At 37.6% G+C, this 19949-nt stretch overlaps 1 protein-coding gene across 3 annotated transcripts in view; it reads left to right on the plus strand.

The window, feature by feature from the left end:
• nlgn1 (neuroligin 1) overlaps positions 1-19949 on the plus strand; it is a 399552-nt gene that overhangs the window by 171841 nt on the left and 207762 nt on the right. For all 3 annotated transcript variants that reach the window (XM_086225325.1, XM_086225326.1, XM_086225327.1), the window contains one exon: positions 4914-5066. In XM_086225325.1, the coding sequence (XP_086081451.1) occupies positions 4914-5066 (153 nt within the window). The remainder of the gene's footprint in view (positions 1-4913; positions 5067-19949) is intronic.

Raw genomic sequence — 19949 nt, forward strand, 5'->3', positions numbered from 1 at the left:
AGGACTTTGCCAGCTTTGTGAGTGGAAGGAGAAGGTGCCAGTTTGAGGTCAAAAGATGAGAGGAGTGACGGAAAGTCAACTGCCTGCGTCTTTTCAGTGTGAATGTTCATGTCTCCCGTGACAATCAGTGGTGTGCCTTAATCAGGGATGTCAGAGAGTAACATGTCCATTTCTCAGACAAAACTATCCACATTATTCCCTGGTAGGGGGTACACAACCAGAATATATACTTTGATAGGTGCAGTAATTTTTAAAGTATAATATTCAAGTGCTGTGTTGTTGCTCAGCGGACAGAGTTTGGTATAAGTCCAACTATCTGGAAGCAAAAAAAAAAATGGTCAAAGCAGTTCAAGTGGAGCATTTTTAGGGAGTTTAGTAGGGATAGCTCAATGCCTCATCAGCAGATTCAGTTGTGGTGAGATGTGCGGCAGACAAATGTGCACTTGGCATTGAGGTCATATGGTGACAGAATTAGGGTCCTAACACTAAATGTAAAGAAACAATGTTCTGAAAAAGTCTTGTAAAAGACCAATTAACAGCATCATTTTTATTTTTACAAAACTACACGTTCTGGTATGGTACATGTAGGAAGTCATTTCATGTAGGAAGCTATTTCGAGTTTTGTTGACAGTTTAACATAGCAGAGCTCTATGCACCACAATGCCCTTGTAGTTTACAAATGTTAAATTATACTAATTATACAGACAAAAAATAAGAACATATACATATATATATATATATATATATGTGTGTGTATATATATATATATATATACATACATACATACATACATAAACACACACACACATACAGTATATATATATATATATATATATATATATATATATATATATATATATACATACATACATACATAAACACACACACACATACAGTATATATATATATATATATATATATATATATATACATATATATATATACATACATACATACATACATAAACACACACACATACAGTATATATATATATATATATATATATATATATATATATATATATATATACATATATATATATATATATATATATATATATATATATATATATATATATATATATATATATATATATATATATATATATATATATATATTCTTGCTGGGATGCTTTTAAAATTTTTTTACCAGGCTCTCCTGAGTCTTCTTGGCTCTGCTTTGTAAAGTAAAAGGCTGAAGGCAGGACACAAAAACACCTCTGCTCTTTGTGTTTGCCACTGGTTTGATAAGTCCTCTACACTGGCAGAGTGAGAGTAGAGGAAAGATGCTGCAACAGCCCGAGGCATCTCTCAGGGGTTGCTTGGAGATATCTAAAGTACCTGAATCTCTTTGATCATAACCTCATACTTGAGGAAGCAATGATCTACTACATGTTGGTATAGTACCTCGCCACACTCATCCTCAGCAAGACTGAATGGTCAAATTACTACATGATTGCACCTGCTTTTAGCTCCTCTGAAAGTAAGCTTTCATCTCACTACTTGCTGCAAAAAACCCTCGAGGACAGTTTAATTCAGAACTCCTGTTTCCAAAAACATTTGATTGATACATTTTAGTTACTTGAAATAGAGGGAAAATGTATTGATCTCAAACAAACATGGCAAAATTGGATGCTTCAGTTAATAACCAAAATATACATTACAGGACCTTATGAATGAAAATGTTGAGGAGAGAAACTGCTATCAGCTGAAAGAAAAGTAAGGGAATGAAGGTCATAGAAGGGAGTTTATATGATCTGCTGGCACTCAGTCCAGTAGAGGAAGCCAAAAAAGGATTCCAGGAAACCAAAGTGAGATCAAACCAGTTTGCATAATCTTAAAAGCTCAACATGCACACCTGTTTAAACAGCAACATAAGGTAAATTCAGGTAAATCCATCAAACACTCACACATTGCCAAGGCAGTTTCTTTGTGTGCTCTGCTCATTACAGTAACTCATTACCTTCAGTGCTGGAAACAAAGAGGCAGTCACAACAGCTGTTGAATGTAACTTCCTGCAGCACAGATGAATCCACACTTCATGTCACACTTCAAAGAACATGAAAATATAAAAAACAACAATAACAATCTCAAGTAATTCCTGCAAAGGAAAATGAATCCGTTATTAATGTTGAATTAATCCAATAAGCATTTTTTTCATTATAAAACAGACATTACCTTTATATTTTAACAGTCTTCATCAACAACATCATCATCCCTATTTCTTTGTTGTCACTTGTTTGATAGATTGTCATCATCAGCACCATCACAAGATGTTACATGGTTTTTCAACACATTTATCATCGTCATCATCATCATCATCGTCATCATCATCATCATCATCATCATCATCATCATCATTCTTGTTAGGCTTACTCCATCCTCACCATCATGGATGTATTACAATCACTGACAAAGTATCATCTCAGTGTCTAGAAGAATTATCATCAGCACTTATTTAGCATCATATTCCCATTACCATCATCACCCTCATGCTACCTTCATGAATATCATCATTATCAGCATCATTATGGTCAGTTTGTCATCATTGGCATGATTGTCCTGATCATTATCATTTCTGTGATGGTTGCATCATCATCATTATCATCATCATCATCACCACATCATTCGCTGATATCATCAAAATTACCATGTCATCCTAATGTTATTATCAACCCCACTGAAACATGACCATCACATTACCACCATCATTACTACAGTCACCAGTATTGTGATTAACATGTGATTACTTTGTCTACACACATTTCACTGGGCACAAACAACAATATGCACATGCTCTTGTCCATTGACCTTTTTGGTCAGGGGTTTCTGGAGTCCTTCCAAAGCAGAACTATGCTGTGCCACTGTTGCGGGTACTGCCTGCTATGAGGATGGAGCAGAAAAATGAAGAACATAAACACACTAAAAAGGACAGGGGATGACAGAAGGGCATATCCTTCAGGTGCAGTTGAATATTTTGCCCATTTAATATTCTATTTTATAAGAATTTCTCTCGCTTTTCAAGACATAGAAATATTCTATTCATCACTGTCTTCAATATATCAGTTTCAATTTAAACAAATATAATCTCAACATACTGTATTTCACTCAAGAATGAAATACACAATAACTTTTTTTAAAAATATGTGAGTCAACATTCGTGACAGCTAGTTGAAACAAAAATTCCTTTTCTCAGTAATTAGGATGTTTATACCTCCTCTAAGGCAGGTTTCTTTTCTTAGCAGCCTTAGTTTCACCTCCAGGCAGCTTTCTGAGGCTAAGAATGACCAGGTCTATGGTGTATATATAAAATCACCATTCGCATGATTGAAAAAAATGTTAACATAGCTTGCAATTTTAATCACTTAAATTTTAAACAAATAAATTTTAAACAAATAAAATATTCAATCTGCCCTGTGAATCTTCTCCCAAATGTAGCTGGCTCTTCCTACCCAGACCCCTCCACCATCTTTCATTTAAATTGGTGCAGTAGTTTTTAGTATGTGCTTTGTTTACACAAGGTTACTTTCAGGGGCAATTTACACAGTTTGAAAGCATAATTGCTAACCATCAATGCTGTGTTATATTGAGTTCCTTCAGAGGTAAACTTTTCCCTTGAGTGACTACATGGTTTTCCGTGTTAAAGTACTTTAAATACACAGTCTTCCAACTTTAAGACACCAACATTATCTTAAACCCTTCAAACAATGAGGGTCTTTTTATTCTACTGTCTCTGAGGCAATGCTTCTCTATTTTCTTGCTTGGTTAATTTTTAATTCCCTGTAGACTCACTGATCTCTCTCTGGACCCTGAGTCCCTTGGTGATAAAGAATCAGTTCGATGAACAATGTGTGATGATACAAATACTGATGAAGGTAGTTGAAAAGCAAGGTGAAAGCTTCATCTCAGGAAAACAGAAGATTAAAGAGAAGAATATAGTTAGACAGATCCAACTCGCGTATTGTTTTCGCATGCATCCCAGCTTGTATCAGGTCCACGTCAAGGACTAAGTTTTAGACTCCAGCCTTCTATCTTCCACTTAATGTAGTCTAATAGCACATTTGATTTTATTTTCTGCTAATAGCACGCCCACCGTTCTTCTGACCTTGACACATTTGCACATATGAGTACATGTTGAGAATTTGTTTTCTTGAATTATAGATGTAAAATGCTTTGTAGCACCATTTCATTTCCACAACACATCTACTACGTAAATGTCTTATTCAGCTACAACCTTTACACTGTAATAATGGGAATGATTGACTTACAATTAAAAAGCTGAATAAACAGCTTGCCCTTCACATGTAGAAAACCTTTTATAATATTGATAAGGGCATATTTCCCGATCAGCACTGTTTAACGTCTCTTGGTGATAATAAGTGCTTCCAGGCATTTATATTAAAAAAAGTCAAGGCAAAACATCTCTTTGTAGCTGAACGACTATGAAGCTCTAGGCTGAATTCAAATTAAAGTTTTAATAAAATGGTGCATTTTCATAAAAATGTAAAATATTACATGTTGTTTTTAATAAATGTCCCTCAAGATTAATTCAACAACTGAACATGGCAGTTTGTATTGCCACTCTTACACGTTGACAGGCCATTGACTAAAGGAAAATTAAAACCTGCCAAAAATATATATCCTTTCTAGGTGTCTCATTAACAATGTTATGGAAATTCAAATAGGTTACTATAAATAAACAAAGCTGTATTTTCCCATCACTAAAACCATGCCACTGCCTACATAGGAACATTAATGGTTTGACGCTTCAGAGGAAGGTCTCCACACTAAAAAAGCCAGTGTGACAAGATTACCCAAACATTATTAAAGGAAGCAATGAACTGACATCTCTGGCTGTCACCATCAAGCTGTTATCTAATCAGTCCTTCTGTCTTTTCCTCCCTCTATCTCCAGACATTAGGGAGAGTGGAAGCCCAAAGCCGGTGATGGTTTTCATCCATGGGGGTTCCTACATGGAAGGAACTGGGAATATGTTTGATGGCAGCATCCTGGCCAGCTATGGAAATGTGATTGTCATAACTGTCAACTACCGACTGGGGGTGCTAGGTAAGGTTCCTGCTGGACTGTTTGATACACAGCCAATGGTGTCATTGTTGCTTTCCTTCCTTCTTCTCTTCTTTCATTCTCGACGATTCCATGTGTTTCTGCTGGTGGTATTTCAGCTTGTGAGAATGCCAAAACTTGAAGCACTTGAACTACCTGCCTTCCTTTCTGTCTTACTTCCTTCTGCTACTAGCTGTATTCCACAGAATGTAGCTGACTTGTAGCTGTGAATGTTAAAAGAGGTATCTTTTCTTTCTGTCTGTCTACAGCAGCTTTAATGGGTTTTCCATCTGTTTCGCTTGAACATTTAGCTTTGCAGCAATGCCAACATTTAACACTTTCAAGAGCTTTTCCTCAGGCACTTTTTTTCTGACTTCCTCTTTTAGTCTTGTTAGGTTGCATTTATTTTCTTGCCAGGAGTTAAATGCTTAAATGGGGAGGAAAAAGTTGCTGTTTCCTTTTCCCATGTGGTTTCACTATTTCTTGGCTTTTAGATACTGGACCTTTTTTTCTATTGTTTCCGCCTGAGTTTTATATTTTAAAACTGGATTTTGATCTTAGGGGGTTTGTTTGAAAAATTCTTTCTACTTGATGATAATTTTAAGATATTCATAATGAGTAATATTAGGAAGAAGCAAGCCACACTTAACTCTTACAACTGGAGTAATTCAAAATACAATGTAAGTATATATGTGGTTTCTTATGATAAACCAACATTTTTCAGCTGTAAGACAATTTCATCAAAGATTTATTCATTATAAAAATAATGATGTACTTTTATTCATATATGTGCTTTAATTTTGATTGGAGAAATTAAAACTGCATAACATGTTCACTTATCCTTTGAGATTTAGATACCTCAGTTACCACTTTTCCAAGTGTCTTCCCACCCTGTCTTAATTCTTGTACCAGCTAGTGTTTATTAGTTCATGGCAGTGTTTTTTCTGATCTTTCTTTTTCCTTTCACATTCTGTCTTCTTCCCCCTCAATCTTATCTCTTCTCATCAGTCAAATTCCTAATTTCTTTAGGAATTTTTTTTAAATTAATTTCTTTCTCCTGGATGTCAGTGCTTCACCCACAGGGCAGATGTATATTACGACACATGACAGAAATAAAGATTTATTGCCAACGTCATTGTTAAATTAGATTATGCTTTCATTTGCTTCGAAGGAAGCAAATGAACTTTTATATTCATGTTGTTTTGGTTACTGGGATTTCTCTCCCCTTCTTATTAATCTATTGCTTCTATTACGTTTATGCTGTTGTGGCAATGTCCGCCTGTCTCTCTCTCAAAAAAAAAAAAAGTGTGGGTGTGAGTGTGTGAAGTAGTATTAAGAAAGGAAAGAAAAGATAAAAGATTATTCCTTTGAGATAACAGAATATGACTGACTGCAGTTGGCCTGCACTATTTCTGACTCCTTTCCAAATGAAAAATACATTTGCCAGCTGAGCAAATGTGGTTTTGTCTCTCAGAGTTTTAACTCACTGTCAGCCAGTGACTGGCAGGACAGCCCCCCCCCCCCCCCCCCCCCTCCAAACACCACCACCACCACCACCAACCTCTATGCCCTGCCAAAACCACATAAGTGGATATTAAACACTGTACTACATTATCTGAAGTTGATTCCTTTTCTAGACCCATTTATTCAATTTCAGGGTCAGTAGGGGTCTTAAAAGTTATTTACAAAGTCCAAAACCTGCACCTGTTGAAGGCTAAAATTTTATTCCTCATCCCACCTGTTTGGTTGACTCAGTTAATTAATTGTACACAACATAACATTCACTATACAGTGATGCAGCTAACAATTGCATCCATTGCCAAAGAACCTTGTCAATGATGAGATGCTTTTTGAAAACATGAAATGACAATATGTACGCATTTATTGGCTAAACTCTCTGTAAGCAAGTTCAGGTGGCTGCAACAATTGATTAATAGAGCAAATAGCTCTATCATGTGCAACGGTAATGAAAATGCATGGTCTATTCTGGAAAAGTCAGGTTTTGTTTTATTAAAGTATAATGGTATGAATGAGGAGGCAGTATTGTGGTGCAGTGGTTTGCACTGCCACTTCATAGCAAGAAGGCTCTGGGTTCGAATCCCGCCTTGAGCTCAGGGTCTCTCTTTGTGGCATTTGCATGTTCTCCTTGTAGCTGAATGGGTTCTCTTCGCATACTCCAGTTTCCTCCCACAGTCCAAAGAAATGCAAGAGGAGACTAGGCTGATTGAATACTCTAAATTCACTATATGTGTTGGCCTTGCAATGGACTGGCGACCCATCCAGGGTGAACCCCGCCTCTTGCCCGAAGGCAGCTGGGGTAGGGTCCAGCCAACAGCTAACATTCTTGTGAAAAACTTCAATATACCAGTTAATGTATGTTTTTATTTAACATTTAAATGAAGGCCTGGTTATGTCCCCCAGTTATTTCTACCATGCACAAACAAGAACAAGGGCAACAACATTGTTATCTTGCACCATCAGTTTCCAAATATATGAACTGAATTTCACTGACCTCCTTTCAGGGAAAAAATCTCTCCATTTCAGCCGAATGTTAAACCGAATTTTGCTCTTCGCTGGTGTCCTAAACCTCTGTGGGGGCTAGCAATGCATGAGAAAATGAATGGATCAAGAACATTATCTATCTGGGATTCCTTATTAAATACATTTCAACTGCTCATCATTATGTTTTCCAGGAGGCTGTTTAGCCTCCACTGGTTGAACTAGCCAGCAAGCCATTGCAGCACCTGCTCCCTTGGAGAAGCTCCTCAGCTGACACGTCCCTTTTCCTGCACCAGCTATTTTTTTCTCCTAGGTTTTCCATGTGTTTGTGTATGACTGTAACAGCAAACGGACCAAAAAGTGACAAAGAAGTGCTCCAATATTAATAACCAGCAGCAAAGGTTCTGCATCAGTAGTTCTCCAGCAATATCGCTTTCCTCTCAGATTCAACAACAAGCACTGCCACTAAGAACACTCTCAGCTCAGCTGCTCAAATAGGTGAAACGCTTCAACAGTGGACTTCCTCTACACACTCCAGCAGGCTCAAAGACACAAAGAGTGTTCTGAAACACACAACCTATTTTGATAACCCATGACACATAGATTGACAAGGCACATTATTATTGGCACTGGATTTAAAATGAGTCTGGAAGGCATTAATATCTTGTGTTCACTGGGTCAGTGTCCCCAAAAAACAACTGGGGCAGTGAAGCTGATCACCACTAAATACTCAATCCTTTAGATATATAAATAAGCTTACTTGGACCCATTCACACCTTCACATTCACTGTCTGTTAAGATGTGGAGAATGTATCATTCATGTATGTGTGTGAAAGAGTTCATGCATTTAATGTTAACCTTTTTCTGATGTTAAAAAAACATGTTTTGGAACATATTTATAATTTAGTTTCAGAGTCAAGTTGTGATGATTGGGTGGATGTGGGTATTGAATAACCTTAGCCATGCATCACTAGAACTGTAGCAATATTCTGGGGTATGGTGGTGTCATTCTATTTTGGTATGAAGATCTTCTTTTTCTCTAAACATTTTCATCAGCAGTACCTGTTTTTGGACCACAAGATACATTTAGAATTTGCTGGAGTTTTGTATGTATGCATCAGTAGCACAGAAGAAAACGATAACTGAAAGAACATAAATGCCAGCACCACTGCATGGCTTGTTTGTTTCACTTCCTACCAGTAGACTGTACCTTTAAGGCCAACCCCTCAGAGTGTTGATTTTGTTTCGGCGCAGCCAAAACCTTTAATCATGCTGATTGATGAGGTGCATTTTCCTGACTCAAACCTTCTCCAAATACCCTTTCCATTTTAGCCATCCATCAGCCATTCAGCCAATTCATCAAGCCACTGATTGTTTTAAGATATACCTGGCCAGTAAAATATCTGTTTCTCTGCATGGGCCTATTCTCTGTCCTGCTTGCAGCAGCATGATCACATCTAAATCCTGCATGTTGCCTGATAATAGTCCACACAGCAGAAGCAGAAGAATGCAGGCAGATTGTAGCAGTGGGCAACAAAAAATAAATACATTTGAGCTGATGTCATTGTTTTATTTTTGTCACAACTAATTGATTAACAACCTGTATAAGTACAAATCTGTAGAGATAATGTCTTTCTATGTCAGAAATAGCCCTCTCCTTTTGTTAATAAGGAAAAGCACAGCCAGAAATCCAAAACCAGGTTATTCTGGAAAACCTAAAATTACATTTGCTTTCTGTCAGTGGAGGGATTTACTACCCCATCATGGTCCAAAAGCTTAGAATTACTTCTAGCATGGCTTTAATTGTATCCAAATTTGGACCGTGTGTGTGTGTGTGTGTGTGTGCGCGCATGTGTGTATCTGTAAGGAACATCTCATCTCACACATGCATTTTCCCTTATGTTTACCTTTTCTTATTATAACTCTCTTAATTTTCTCACTCTCTTTCTTCTTCTTTATCTATCAACTGGGTTTTCCTCCTCATCGTTAAATGTCGAGAAATATTATTTCCATGCTTTTTAATTTCCTGAAATTAAACCCTTATAATTTGGATTAATTTGGTTTCATTCACAAAGACCCTTTTCCTGAAATGCGTTCTAAAGAAAAGTCCTAAAATTAAAATCATGACCTTTAATGTTATATTTCATTGTTCCTTCAAGTGTTTTGATTAGCTTTAAAAGGGCATGAGACTTTGTGTGCTGTTTGCAAACCACAAACTGAACTAGGTAATTCTGATAAGATAAACTTCAGAATACCAGAAGCTTTATTTGTCGCCAAAGGATGAACGTAGCGCAAGATGACTTACACACCCATTGCCTCCTACAGATCAAAAAAATAAATCACAATTATTACTAGTTGAACGTAATAATGACACAAATTGGAATTTTACAAACAGCACATATACATTCAATTGTGTTTGTACACTAAATTTGAGCAGTCCATTTCCCAAATAGAGGCTGGATGACCGTTAGGCGTCGCAGCAGCACCGCGCCACCGAGCCTGGGAGAGTGGCTGCAGCCAAGGGCCTAGGCGCTGCCACCCAGGGAAGGGCAGAAGCAAGATGAGGATGGGAGAAAAGGAAGGAGGATGGGGGGGGGGGGGTACGTGCCATTTGCATCACCAACACGGGTGGAATTCTCCTGGAGGATAAACAATGGGGCAGATGTCCTTCAGTAGCTGAAAAGATTGCAGTGTTTGGGTTTGGGCAGAGGAGCACACATTCCAATCTGTCTTCTCTTACAGTCCAGTCCAAAATCATATTATACTATATTTTCCTGGTTCTCAACATCAACCTCTTGGCAGAGTGGTCAACTCCTATGAGTTGGTTTCCACTTTGCGTTTCAGTTTATGAGCTAACAGTCAGTTGTGTCACTGCTTTGCCAACCTTGTTAATCATGACGGGCAGGTGTGGAGATCCAGATTAGGTGGCAGCCGTCGTCTTGCCAATTTTGCAGTATGAGAGGGCACCTCCAAGTCCAAGGAGGAGAAGCCCCACAACCATGTATCCAAACAAGTAGAGGTCTTCGATATCCTCAGCAAAGAGTGGCGTCAAGCACGCAACAGGCTAGCTTCCCCAGGAATTGAAGACATAGCCCACAGGATGGGTTCTATCTGGGCAGGCAGGCTCCCCCAGTCTTGATTTCCTTGACGAAATTATGGCGTCAATAGCGTTGAGGGACCAGCTGATCAATTTCATGGATATTCGAGTAGTTTGAAGTGGCAAGTTCACAGCCAAAGTTAATAAATCATAGAACATTGTCAAAAAGACAAACATGAAATACTGCTTCAGAGTGGAGAAGTGTCCTTCTGGTGCTCTTCACTTTTGGAATCCATGTTACGTACAAATCAAAATATCTGAGGCACTCAAGATGATGATAGGTTGGACAAGCAGATGACTGTAGAACATTTTCATCGTGCAAGTTGACTTTTGTGCTTATTGGCTGAACTACAAATGTGCAAAGTACAAACAGGATAATATAAATGTATTGATGAATGCCACAAATCTTGTGGTTAAGTATACAGACATGTTTACAACAGATCTGTATGTATGCATATTTACTGCATGAGGCTGAGTGCTTTGGTGCATCTCTTCATGCCCTCCCTCCTCTGTGTTTTCTCATGCTGATACTGTTGCTGGACAAGACTTATTCAGAAAGTCATGTAAATCTGACCTTTAAATGTCAGAGGAAGATGATCATGCGTTATTCACACATTATAATTTCTATGAACCGTCTCATTACAGAAAAATTAACGGTTGTCTTTAAATCTTATAGTCACTCAATGTAGACATGAATGATAATTGTTGTAATATTAAAACTTCATCTATCCATCATCAACTGACTATCCTGTTTCAGGGTTGGGGGGGGGGGGGGGGGGGGCTGGAGTCTATCCCAGCTGTAATCGGGCAGAAGGCATGGTACTCACTTGACAGATCGCCAGTCCATCACAGGGCTATATACAGTATATAGACAAAAATACAACCCATAATCATACCTACAGGCAATTCAGCACATTTAATGTTTTTGGCAAGTGGGAGTACCTGGGGTGAACCCATGCAGACATGGGGAAAACATGCAAACTCAGCACAGATGGGTGCTGGCTGGCTGTTGGTTTAGAACTTCGAACCTTCTTGATATGAGGCAAAAGTGCTAACCTCCTCCAATTATTTATTGATAGATGACAGGAGCTGTCAAATTTTTTGATTCTGATTCCGACCACAACATTCAAACTTATCAAACAAAAATAGAGACAAGTAAAAATGGAGCCACAGCTGTGAGATTCGTGACGAGGTCGTGAATAATACTGTATCTTTCAATATGCCTGAACACACTTGATGCATGTGGATTCATTGGGGCTACATTAAGCTTTGTCATTCAGTGCAAGGACATGCACTGAAAAGTCCACATAACATTATAAGCTTTCATAATTGTTTTGACTCATTTGTCATTGTTGGAGAAAGATGATTTCTTTGTCAAGTATATAAACAGCCTTTCTAACCAGATTATGCATGCGCATGACACATACTTCAGACTGAGAAAATATTGCTCTGACAGCTGAGCCGCGAGGTGAACAGAAAGATCATTGCACATTGCTCTACATTCCTGTCTTTTACATTATTTTACCCTGATACTTACTCAAACTGACACCAACATTAAGCAGCAAAACCACAGGAAGTAGGGATGGGGAGGATACAGTACATCCTGTTGCTACTGCAGAAAAACATGTATTGACCTCATTAAGAATCATGACAGTATATCAAAGTTCATTAACACCACCAATGACTGTGACAGTAAGCCATTAAAGACTGTAGCAATTTGTCATGCAAGTCGCATGACTTCACTGATTCAGCTTTTGACCTGATTATCAATGATATAGTAAGCTGTCCCCTAGATGGCCCAACAATACATGTTGATTTTTTTAGGAAGCCTCTACAAAACAAACAAATAAATTAGTGAGCACACTTACAGCTCTGTCGAAATGACCTATGAACCCTCCCCTGGAGCTAAATGTTCCAGGTCATAACACGTCTATTCTTCAAGAAAAAATCTGTAGAAAGAGAAGGGGGTATTTTATCTGCTCATTAAAAAGAAAAACAATTATTTGAAAGGTATCGGCTGCTGTGGCACCTGGCTCCCTGCTGCAGTTTTCAGCACCAGGGAACGCTCTCTGAACACTGAGAAAATGTTGAGGCCATCTATAGTCACGTGGTTGTCTTTCCTGCTCGGCTGTCTTTCCCCCTTTTCAGCAGCACTGGTTCAGTACTTGTTTGCATGGCTTATAACAACAATAATAATAATAATAATGATAATAATAACAATGATAATACTACTACTACTACTAATAATAATAATAAGTAGTATTAGTCGTAGTAATAGTAGAAGTAATATATAATTGCTAGAATAACACATGCATAGGGGAAAACACATTATCATATACGCTGTCATCATGCCATATATACATGACCTGATTTATCAAAATTACCTGGTTTCTTAGATATATATGTATCTTCTTCTAGCCAGTTTAAACAATGTTGTGCTCTAAAATAGTTTTTGTTCAGGAGCATCCTTGTTGTTAAGAGTATTTGTACCCATATCAAATAAAGACAGACCTTTAGTATGTTGTGTGTGTGCATGGGTGCACACGTGCTTTTGTGTGTGCACCCATGCATATAAATGTGTATTTACAGCTGACTGTCTCAATGCTGTGTGTATTTTTGAGCCATGAGAGACTCAAACATTTCCTCAGCTTTTAGAACAGAGGCAGCTTTGATCAGTTGACAGGCTGCATTGAGACATGCTGTAATATTTGCTGCAGTATTCCATCTTTCTAGTGCCAGGCCAAATGTTGAAATCTTCTATTGCTTGGGAGGATAAAGTTCAAGTTCAAGTGTTGTTTTAAATTCATACTAAGAGTCAAATCTTTCTTTTCATGTTTCATGTGTAGACAGACATTCATACAGAAAGGTCCATTTTAAAATCTGCATTGGTATCCACATAATATATGAGTTTGCATGAGCTTAAGCACAGCTAGATATTGCAGTAGAAGCAAAGTCTAGACCATACAGACAGACCATAATTTCCCATCAGATTTTAAATTAATTATCCGACCTTCTTCTTCTCTCTCCCCTTTTCCTGTGATTTGAACACAGTCTGGTCCAGTGACACCAGATTCAGGTTCCACTGAGAGTTTGATGCAATGGAAAATTATTATATATATATATATATATATATATATATATATATATATATATATATATATATATATATATATATATATATATATATATATATATATAATCATTTGCTGTTTTGAGAAGGTCTGAAGCTCCTAAGAGGCTATTGAAATGATCTCCTGGCCATTGTAAGGATTTTTCTGGCTTGGTTTGTTTGTGTCCTGTCCATTTTGTTTGATGTCAGCACAAAGATTTATTGAGGGAGTTATGCTATGCTAATGATGATCTTGCTACAGGAGGGTTGGCGTGGCAAGGTTTCCTGCAGCTTTGCTGATGTGTTCAGGGATCATATTCATCTGGCTGAGGGCAGAACAAATGACAACCATCTGGGCACACTACATGATACAAGGTGTCCATTGCCAAAACATTAATTTCTTACCACCAACCCATATTATGCTGTCTACCATTCTCATTCAAACTGTGAGAGACAGAAGGACCCATAGTCCAAATTCTACAGAACGCACATAGCTGTACCAAATCAAGGTGTTCAATTAAAACTAGTGGTCCCCCTAAATCTGTGCTTACGCATGCTTCCTGATGCACTCTGAACTAACAAATTATTCTCTTTCCAATATTCTTTTGCCTTGCTTGACTTTACTACCCTGAACTTAAACTATTTAATGACTGTGATGCTCAAAAATTTACTGCTCAAAGTAAAACCCATACACCTTTTAAAGAATCTTGCACCTAAAAAATGAAAGTATTGAAGAAAATAATCAATAGACATAAAGGGAAAAAAACATGGTTGTAGGTCAATACATTGGGGCTCAGTATGTTTTCAGAATTTATTTTCCTTTTTGAATACTCTTATTTTGTGCCTTTCTTCTTCTGCACGCTAATTTTGCTTGCATGTGTTTGATCAGTGTAACTTCTGCTTTGTCTAATCAAATTGCCGGATACTTACTGACTGTAGATTATAATTATTTGTTGTGTGTGTAATAGTGTTGGTGCTACCCTTAGTTTGTATTCATGTCACTGATTATATGGCTATTCAGTATGCTGGTCCAAAACCATCAAAACCTTAAAGACCAAAAATACAGTTAGGGAGAAAAATGTCTCATAAACTGAATCCTGATTAATATGTGACACTAAAATGTGATCGTATTTTGATGCTGTTTCAAGGAAACACAAAACTAGTGATTCCTTCATTTATGCTTTATACTCACCCCCTTGTCTGGAGTTGTAGGATGGTGGAGCCTACGTTAGCACCTCACAGATGTTGCTCATCCATCATTTCGATGTACTTAATGAAACAGAATTTTTGACCAAGACTTGTCTGTTTATGCACACTCTATTGGAATAACTGGAACACAATTTTCAAATTCAAAATATTACACAAACCTCAAAAATGATGGGCAAATGTATACTGGACTGCAGAGAGAGTCCATGAGACACTGAGGAGTGAATCCATGAAATGATTATTGTATGTTGTATATTTATTTATTTTTTGCCTACTACTATACTATTCTTGCCTGTTTTGCTCTCTGTTTTTGCACCCGGTTCCAAGAGGACTGTAATTTCATCAATGCTGTAGGTCATGCACGTATAGAATATTTGACACTAAAGTTGACTTTGACTTTGACTTTGATTTAGATAATTGAGCTTTAAACAAATAGGGTGCATTTTTCATACAAGCAGTTAAACCCATAATCCCTTCCTGGTTGGGGAGAGTGCAGTATGACTGCTCTTCAACTGGGCTGAGATCTGGTCTGGAAAGGCCACAACCCAATTCACATCATGTTTGTGCTCATGTGAACATTCCCAGCTCCCTACAGCAGCACATGCATTTATTGTATGTCTACTCTCACTGATCTTGCACCTGTCTGTAGGATCTAAAACTTGTTGGTTAAACTCGCTATACCACTGCCTCATGCATCACAGAATACAGTTTCCTCTGTACTTGTATTTAACTTCTTCAACACACCTATGTTTGATTCATTGTGGATACCAAGATGTCTCAAATGTCCTGATGGCTATATAAATATGATATGCTTACTATTAAATCAATAAACTAGGATTTGGCTAAATGATTTGTTGCACTGGTTGTTGAGGGATTTTCAGTCTTGTACGAATACAATGGTTGGCCTTTTTGGGGTCAGAGAGGCCATCTAGTTAGAAATAAAGAACAATGGCAGGCAAGCAATGAGTGCATGAGGAGGTTGGTCTAGAACAGATTACACATCAGAACAACAAGCTGTAACTGGGTACCTCACCCCACACTGCATGTGGAAATATGTGTCTCTGTGTGTACACAGAACCCCCAGCGACAGTTTTATTTATTGATCAAAGTTTCAGTCCCGCCTTGTGTGAGTATGTGCTTCAGCGTAAGGGAATGTCCCTGTGTGTGTTTGAATGTGCAACATGGAGCTAGTACAGCAGATGGACACATGTAATGGCAGGATTAAAGTTTGTGTTGTGTATCACTGCAAACTACATACAGAGGAGGGTGGACCAGCCCATTCTCTCAGCAACTGTTTATATTCCCACTATTTCCTAGATTCCTGCCCCATTCTGCTGCATTTTATTCTATTCACTGGCTCAATTTAGTTCAAGTTAAGCTTAGTTTTGATCTGCTCAGTTTTTCAGGCTGTCAGCCTCTCCACTGCCCACTGAGGAGCTCACCACACTATCTACTGGCACCAAATAAAACCATCGTCAACAAGCAATAAAGAAGACAGAGAGACCTAGGAAGAGAACGATGAAGAGAAAATGTGATTTAAGGCTCAGCGGGGGTCATCCACCCTGCATGACACAAGCCATCTGATTGGTTATCAGCCCAACCCACAAATCTACTGTTGCCATGTTTTTTAGAGGTCAGATTGGAGCATATTGCCAAGACAAGAGACAGCAAGGGAAAGCGCAGGGAACAGTGTGTGTGTGTGTGTGTGTGTGTGTGTGTGTGTGTGTGTGTGTGTGTGTGTGTGTGTGTGTGTGTGTAAGTAAGACTGTAAAATAGATTAAAGTTGTGTATGAGGTTAGAACAAATATCAAGTTGGTCAATATGTTGCTCTTATCAAATATGAGATATTGGCCTGTCTGCCTTGGCTGAAATGGAGGAGCAAGTGAACGGATTGAGAAACAGATCGAGTAATAAAACAAAGAAAACAAAGGTTGCATTTTGAGTTCCTAAAAACCACCAGAAATGATTTATTAACTTAGAATTTTATCAAATTAGAATGGTTCATTCAGAAGGTGCTTTTTCAGGGGAATAATAACTGGTCCTTCAAAACTATGGTCTAAATATGTATAAATGTATCTATGAAAAGAAGGCTGAATTTATTCTTTTTATTGACAAAATTTTTGTGTGATGTTTACAAGTTTTGCCTTCTGCTGCACATGGATGGTCAAGACTTTTGAATTGAAACAAAGTGATTGATGTTACGAAGAAACTGATTATTGAAAATTATTAAAAAATTTAACTTCTGGTCTGACTGGACAATTCATGCAGTCGGTTCTTGTAACCAGACTTGTCTGAGTGTGCCAGCTAAAGAGAATCATATGGCTCAACCTGTCATCATACTGCTATATTCTATGCTTGAATCATGTTTTTGTATTAATATCCACTGAATATATTGACAAAAAAATCATTGACAGAACCAATCAGGCCTTTGTTATTCCTAATCCTGTCTAAACTTACCATTTGCAATGTGTACTAGCATAGCTCAGAGGTTATTGAAATTACCACCAAATGGCAACCTGCAACATTGTTCCAGCCCACTCCTACAAGCCCTAATTGTGCTAACACTTACTTAAACTTACCACAATGGGCTCAACACCACAACAAAATTGTCATTGCCAGTAATTGGTCATTGCAAAGCAGTAAACCTCAAATTTAATCATTTGTATGAGAGTCCCCATGGACCAGTACCAGTATCGGAGATGGCCAACAATATATGCAACTCATAAGAGTGTGCACCATTTCTTAGAACTTACATGAATGATAACCATGTCTCTACTCTGGTGTTATGAGTGCATTACGCCCTTGACTCCTGGTGCCTGTCACATACATTAACTCTGTCATCTCCTTTTTGTCTCCAACCATCTTATTCTCTTGGCAATCATAGCATAAACACTAAATAGCGTCCTTCACTGAATACATCTGCCTCCCTGCTTTGTTCGAACACAAATCCCATAATTCTCTCAAAGGTCAACCTTCTCTTCTCTCACCACTGCTACTCTCACCACTCATATTCTTTTTTTCTGTTTTTTTCATGACAGAAATAATAGAACTGTATGAGGCGTAAGCAGGAGGGGAGATGGAGGAGAAGGAAAATATTATGTTGTTCCTCTCCTTCTCCCTGAAGCGCCATGCTTCATCTATTCTTTTTGTTTCAATTCATTTGAATTTCGTTGAATTATTCATTGGAATAACAATCAGAACTTTCCCCATCCTCACTATACTGACATAATTGGTCTATAGACTTGTATTTTTACATTGTACACATTATCAATATCCATTATAAAAGAAAGGACCATTTTCTTATATAAATAATTCAAAAGCCAACCAGAGGATACTGTATATGTATGTATGTCTGTTAGCATCCAAGTGCAAAAATCCTCACAGATAGCTGGAGGCCTTATTTTCCCTTTATATTTGGCGAAAACATCACCAAGAGCTATCAATGCATTGAATACCTGTGGTTTGATCTGTAATCATGGTAACATGTTAATACCAGCTCTGAACACTGCTTAAGTGTTAATGCCAAAAGGGCATTGAATGAGCAGTTTGAACTTTCTTCTTCATTTATTTAATTATTTTTGTAATATATAAATCAGAATGAGGCAATTTTGCCTCTGAATCGTCACGTTGTAATAGAGTTTTAAATTGGCCTTGTGCTGGGCTTGGGACTGTGAGGAAACATTCTATAAAGCTGCCTAACTAATATACAGTAGAAAGAAAGAAAAGTAAGGGTGCAGTGTCATTGTTGTGTTGACATGTATAAAATTATTCTGCAGCATATTGCATCCTGCTGATGCTAATTAGAGAAGTAGCCATTAATATTAATCACTTAGTCATTAATATAAATATACATAATTATTTTGAATTCTGTTTTCCTCATGGGCTTGATAGCACTGTGGGGCTTCAGCTACTTGTGTTTGCATCAACATCTATCTTCATTACATACACACCTATTTGCCAAATTTCTCTCTTCTGTCTCCTCCGTCTATTTCTCACCCTCACTCTACACATGCATGGGTTTTGCTCCCTTCTGTGGCTGTCAAGGAAATGGACTACTTACATAAATATAACGAATAATACCCACAAAATACCACCAATCTACTAAAGGAGAGAACAGGTCAAGTCTGGCAAGGCTTTGTATACAGCACTTTAATTCTTGTTTTCATTGTACATATCACAACTTACAATAATACCTGCTGGAACAATAAGACAGAAACACAGATATAGAATGCTTATCTACCTCGGACAAGGATTTGACCTCCTACAAGCCACATGCATGTGAAATGAAAAAGCTGTTGACATTTCTTTTCCATTCTGACAGAAAGCCACACAAATCATAGACTCAAAATGAAACCCAAGATACTTCTCCTATATATGTATATGCATACTTGATTTATTAGTCTAACACATGAACCATTCAAATTTGATAAAATATTAAGTTAAAGTTTTTAACTACATTATAAAATATCTTCAGTCATCCTTCTAGTCATGTCTAGGCTAGACTTAAATGATTGATTTGTTAGTAATACAAAATCATTTACCATGATTTACTCTTCTAAAAAAAGAATAATCCCAATGAAATCTGTTAACAGCATGTTGTGTGGATCATCTTAAGTCCAAATGTTGGATAGATGTTTGATATGTGGTTGTTGAATCTTGACAATGTGATTTTTTTCAAAGATATAGAGAACCACAAATGAAACTCAAACTAAAACTGTCTACCCACATCATAAGCTTCTGTTAGAGAGAATTAGGGAGACATTTAGGACAATTAAACCTTTGATTTATAATGACATCACAGAAGGTACTGCTATTTGAACTCTATTTGAGTCTTGTCTAACCAGCTACCTGAAGAGGTACCTCCTATAGCAATGTATGAGTCATTCAGGCTGTTATTAGTGTTGAGAACTGGAGTTCAGATCTATAAGTGCTGGCCTGGCAGCTTCATAACTGGTCCCATGGGAGCTGTGAACTG

This window comes from Aulostomus chinensis, chromosome 14 (assembly GCF_037954235.1).
Source record: "Aulostomus chinensis isolate RoL2024-O1b breed Wild chromosome 14, RoL_Achi_v1.0, whole genome shotgun sequence".
Lineage (NCBI taxonomy): Eukaryota > Metazoa > Chordata > Actinopteri > Syngnathiformes > Aulostomidae > Aulostomus > Aulostomus chinensis.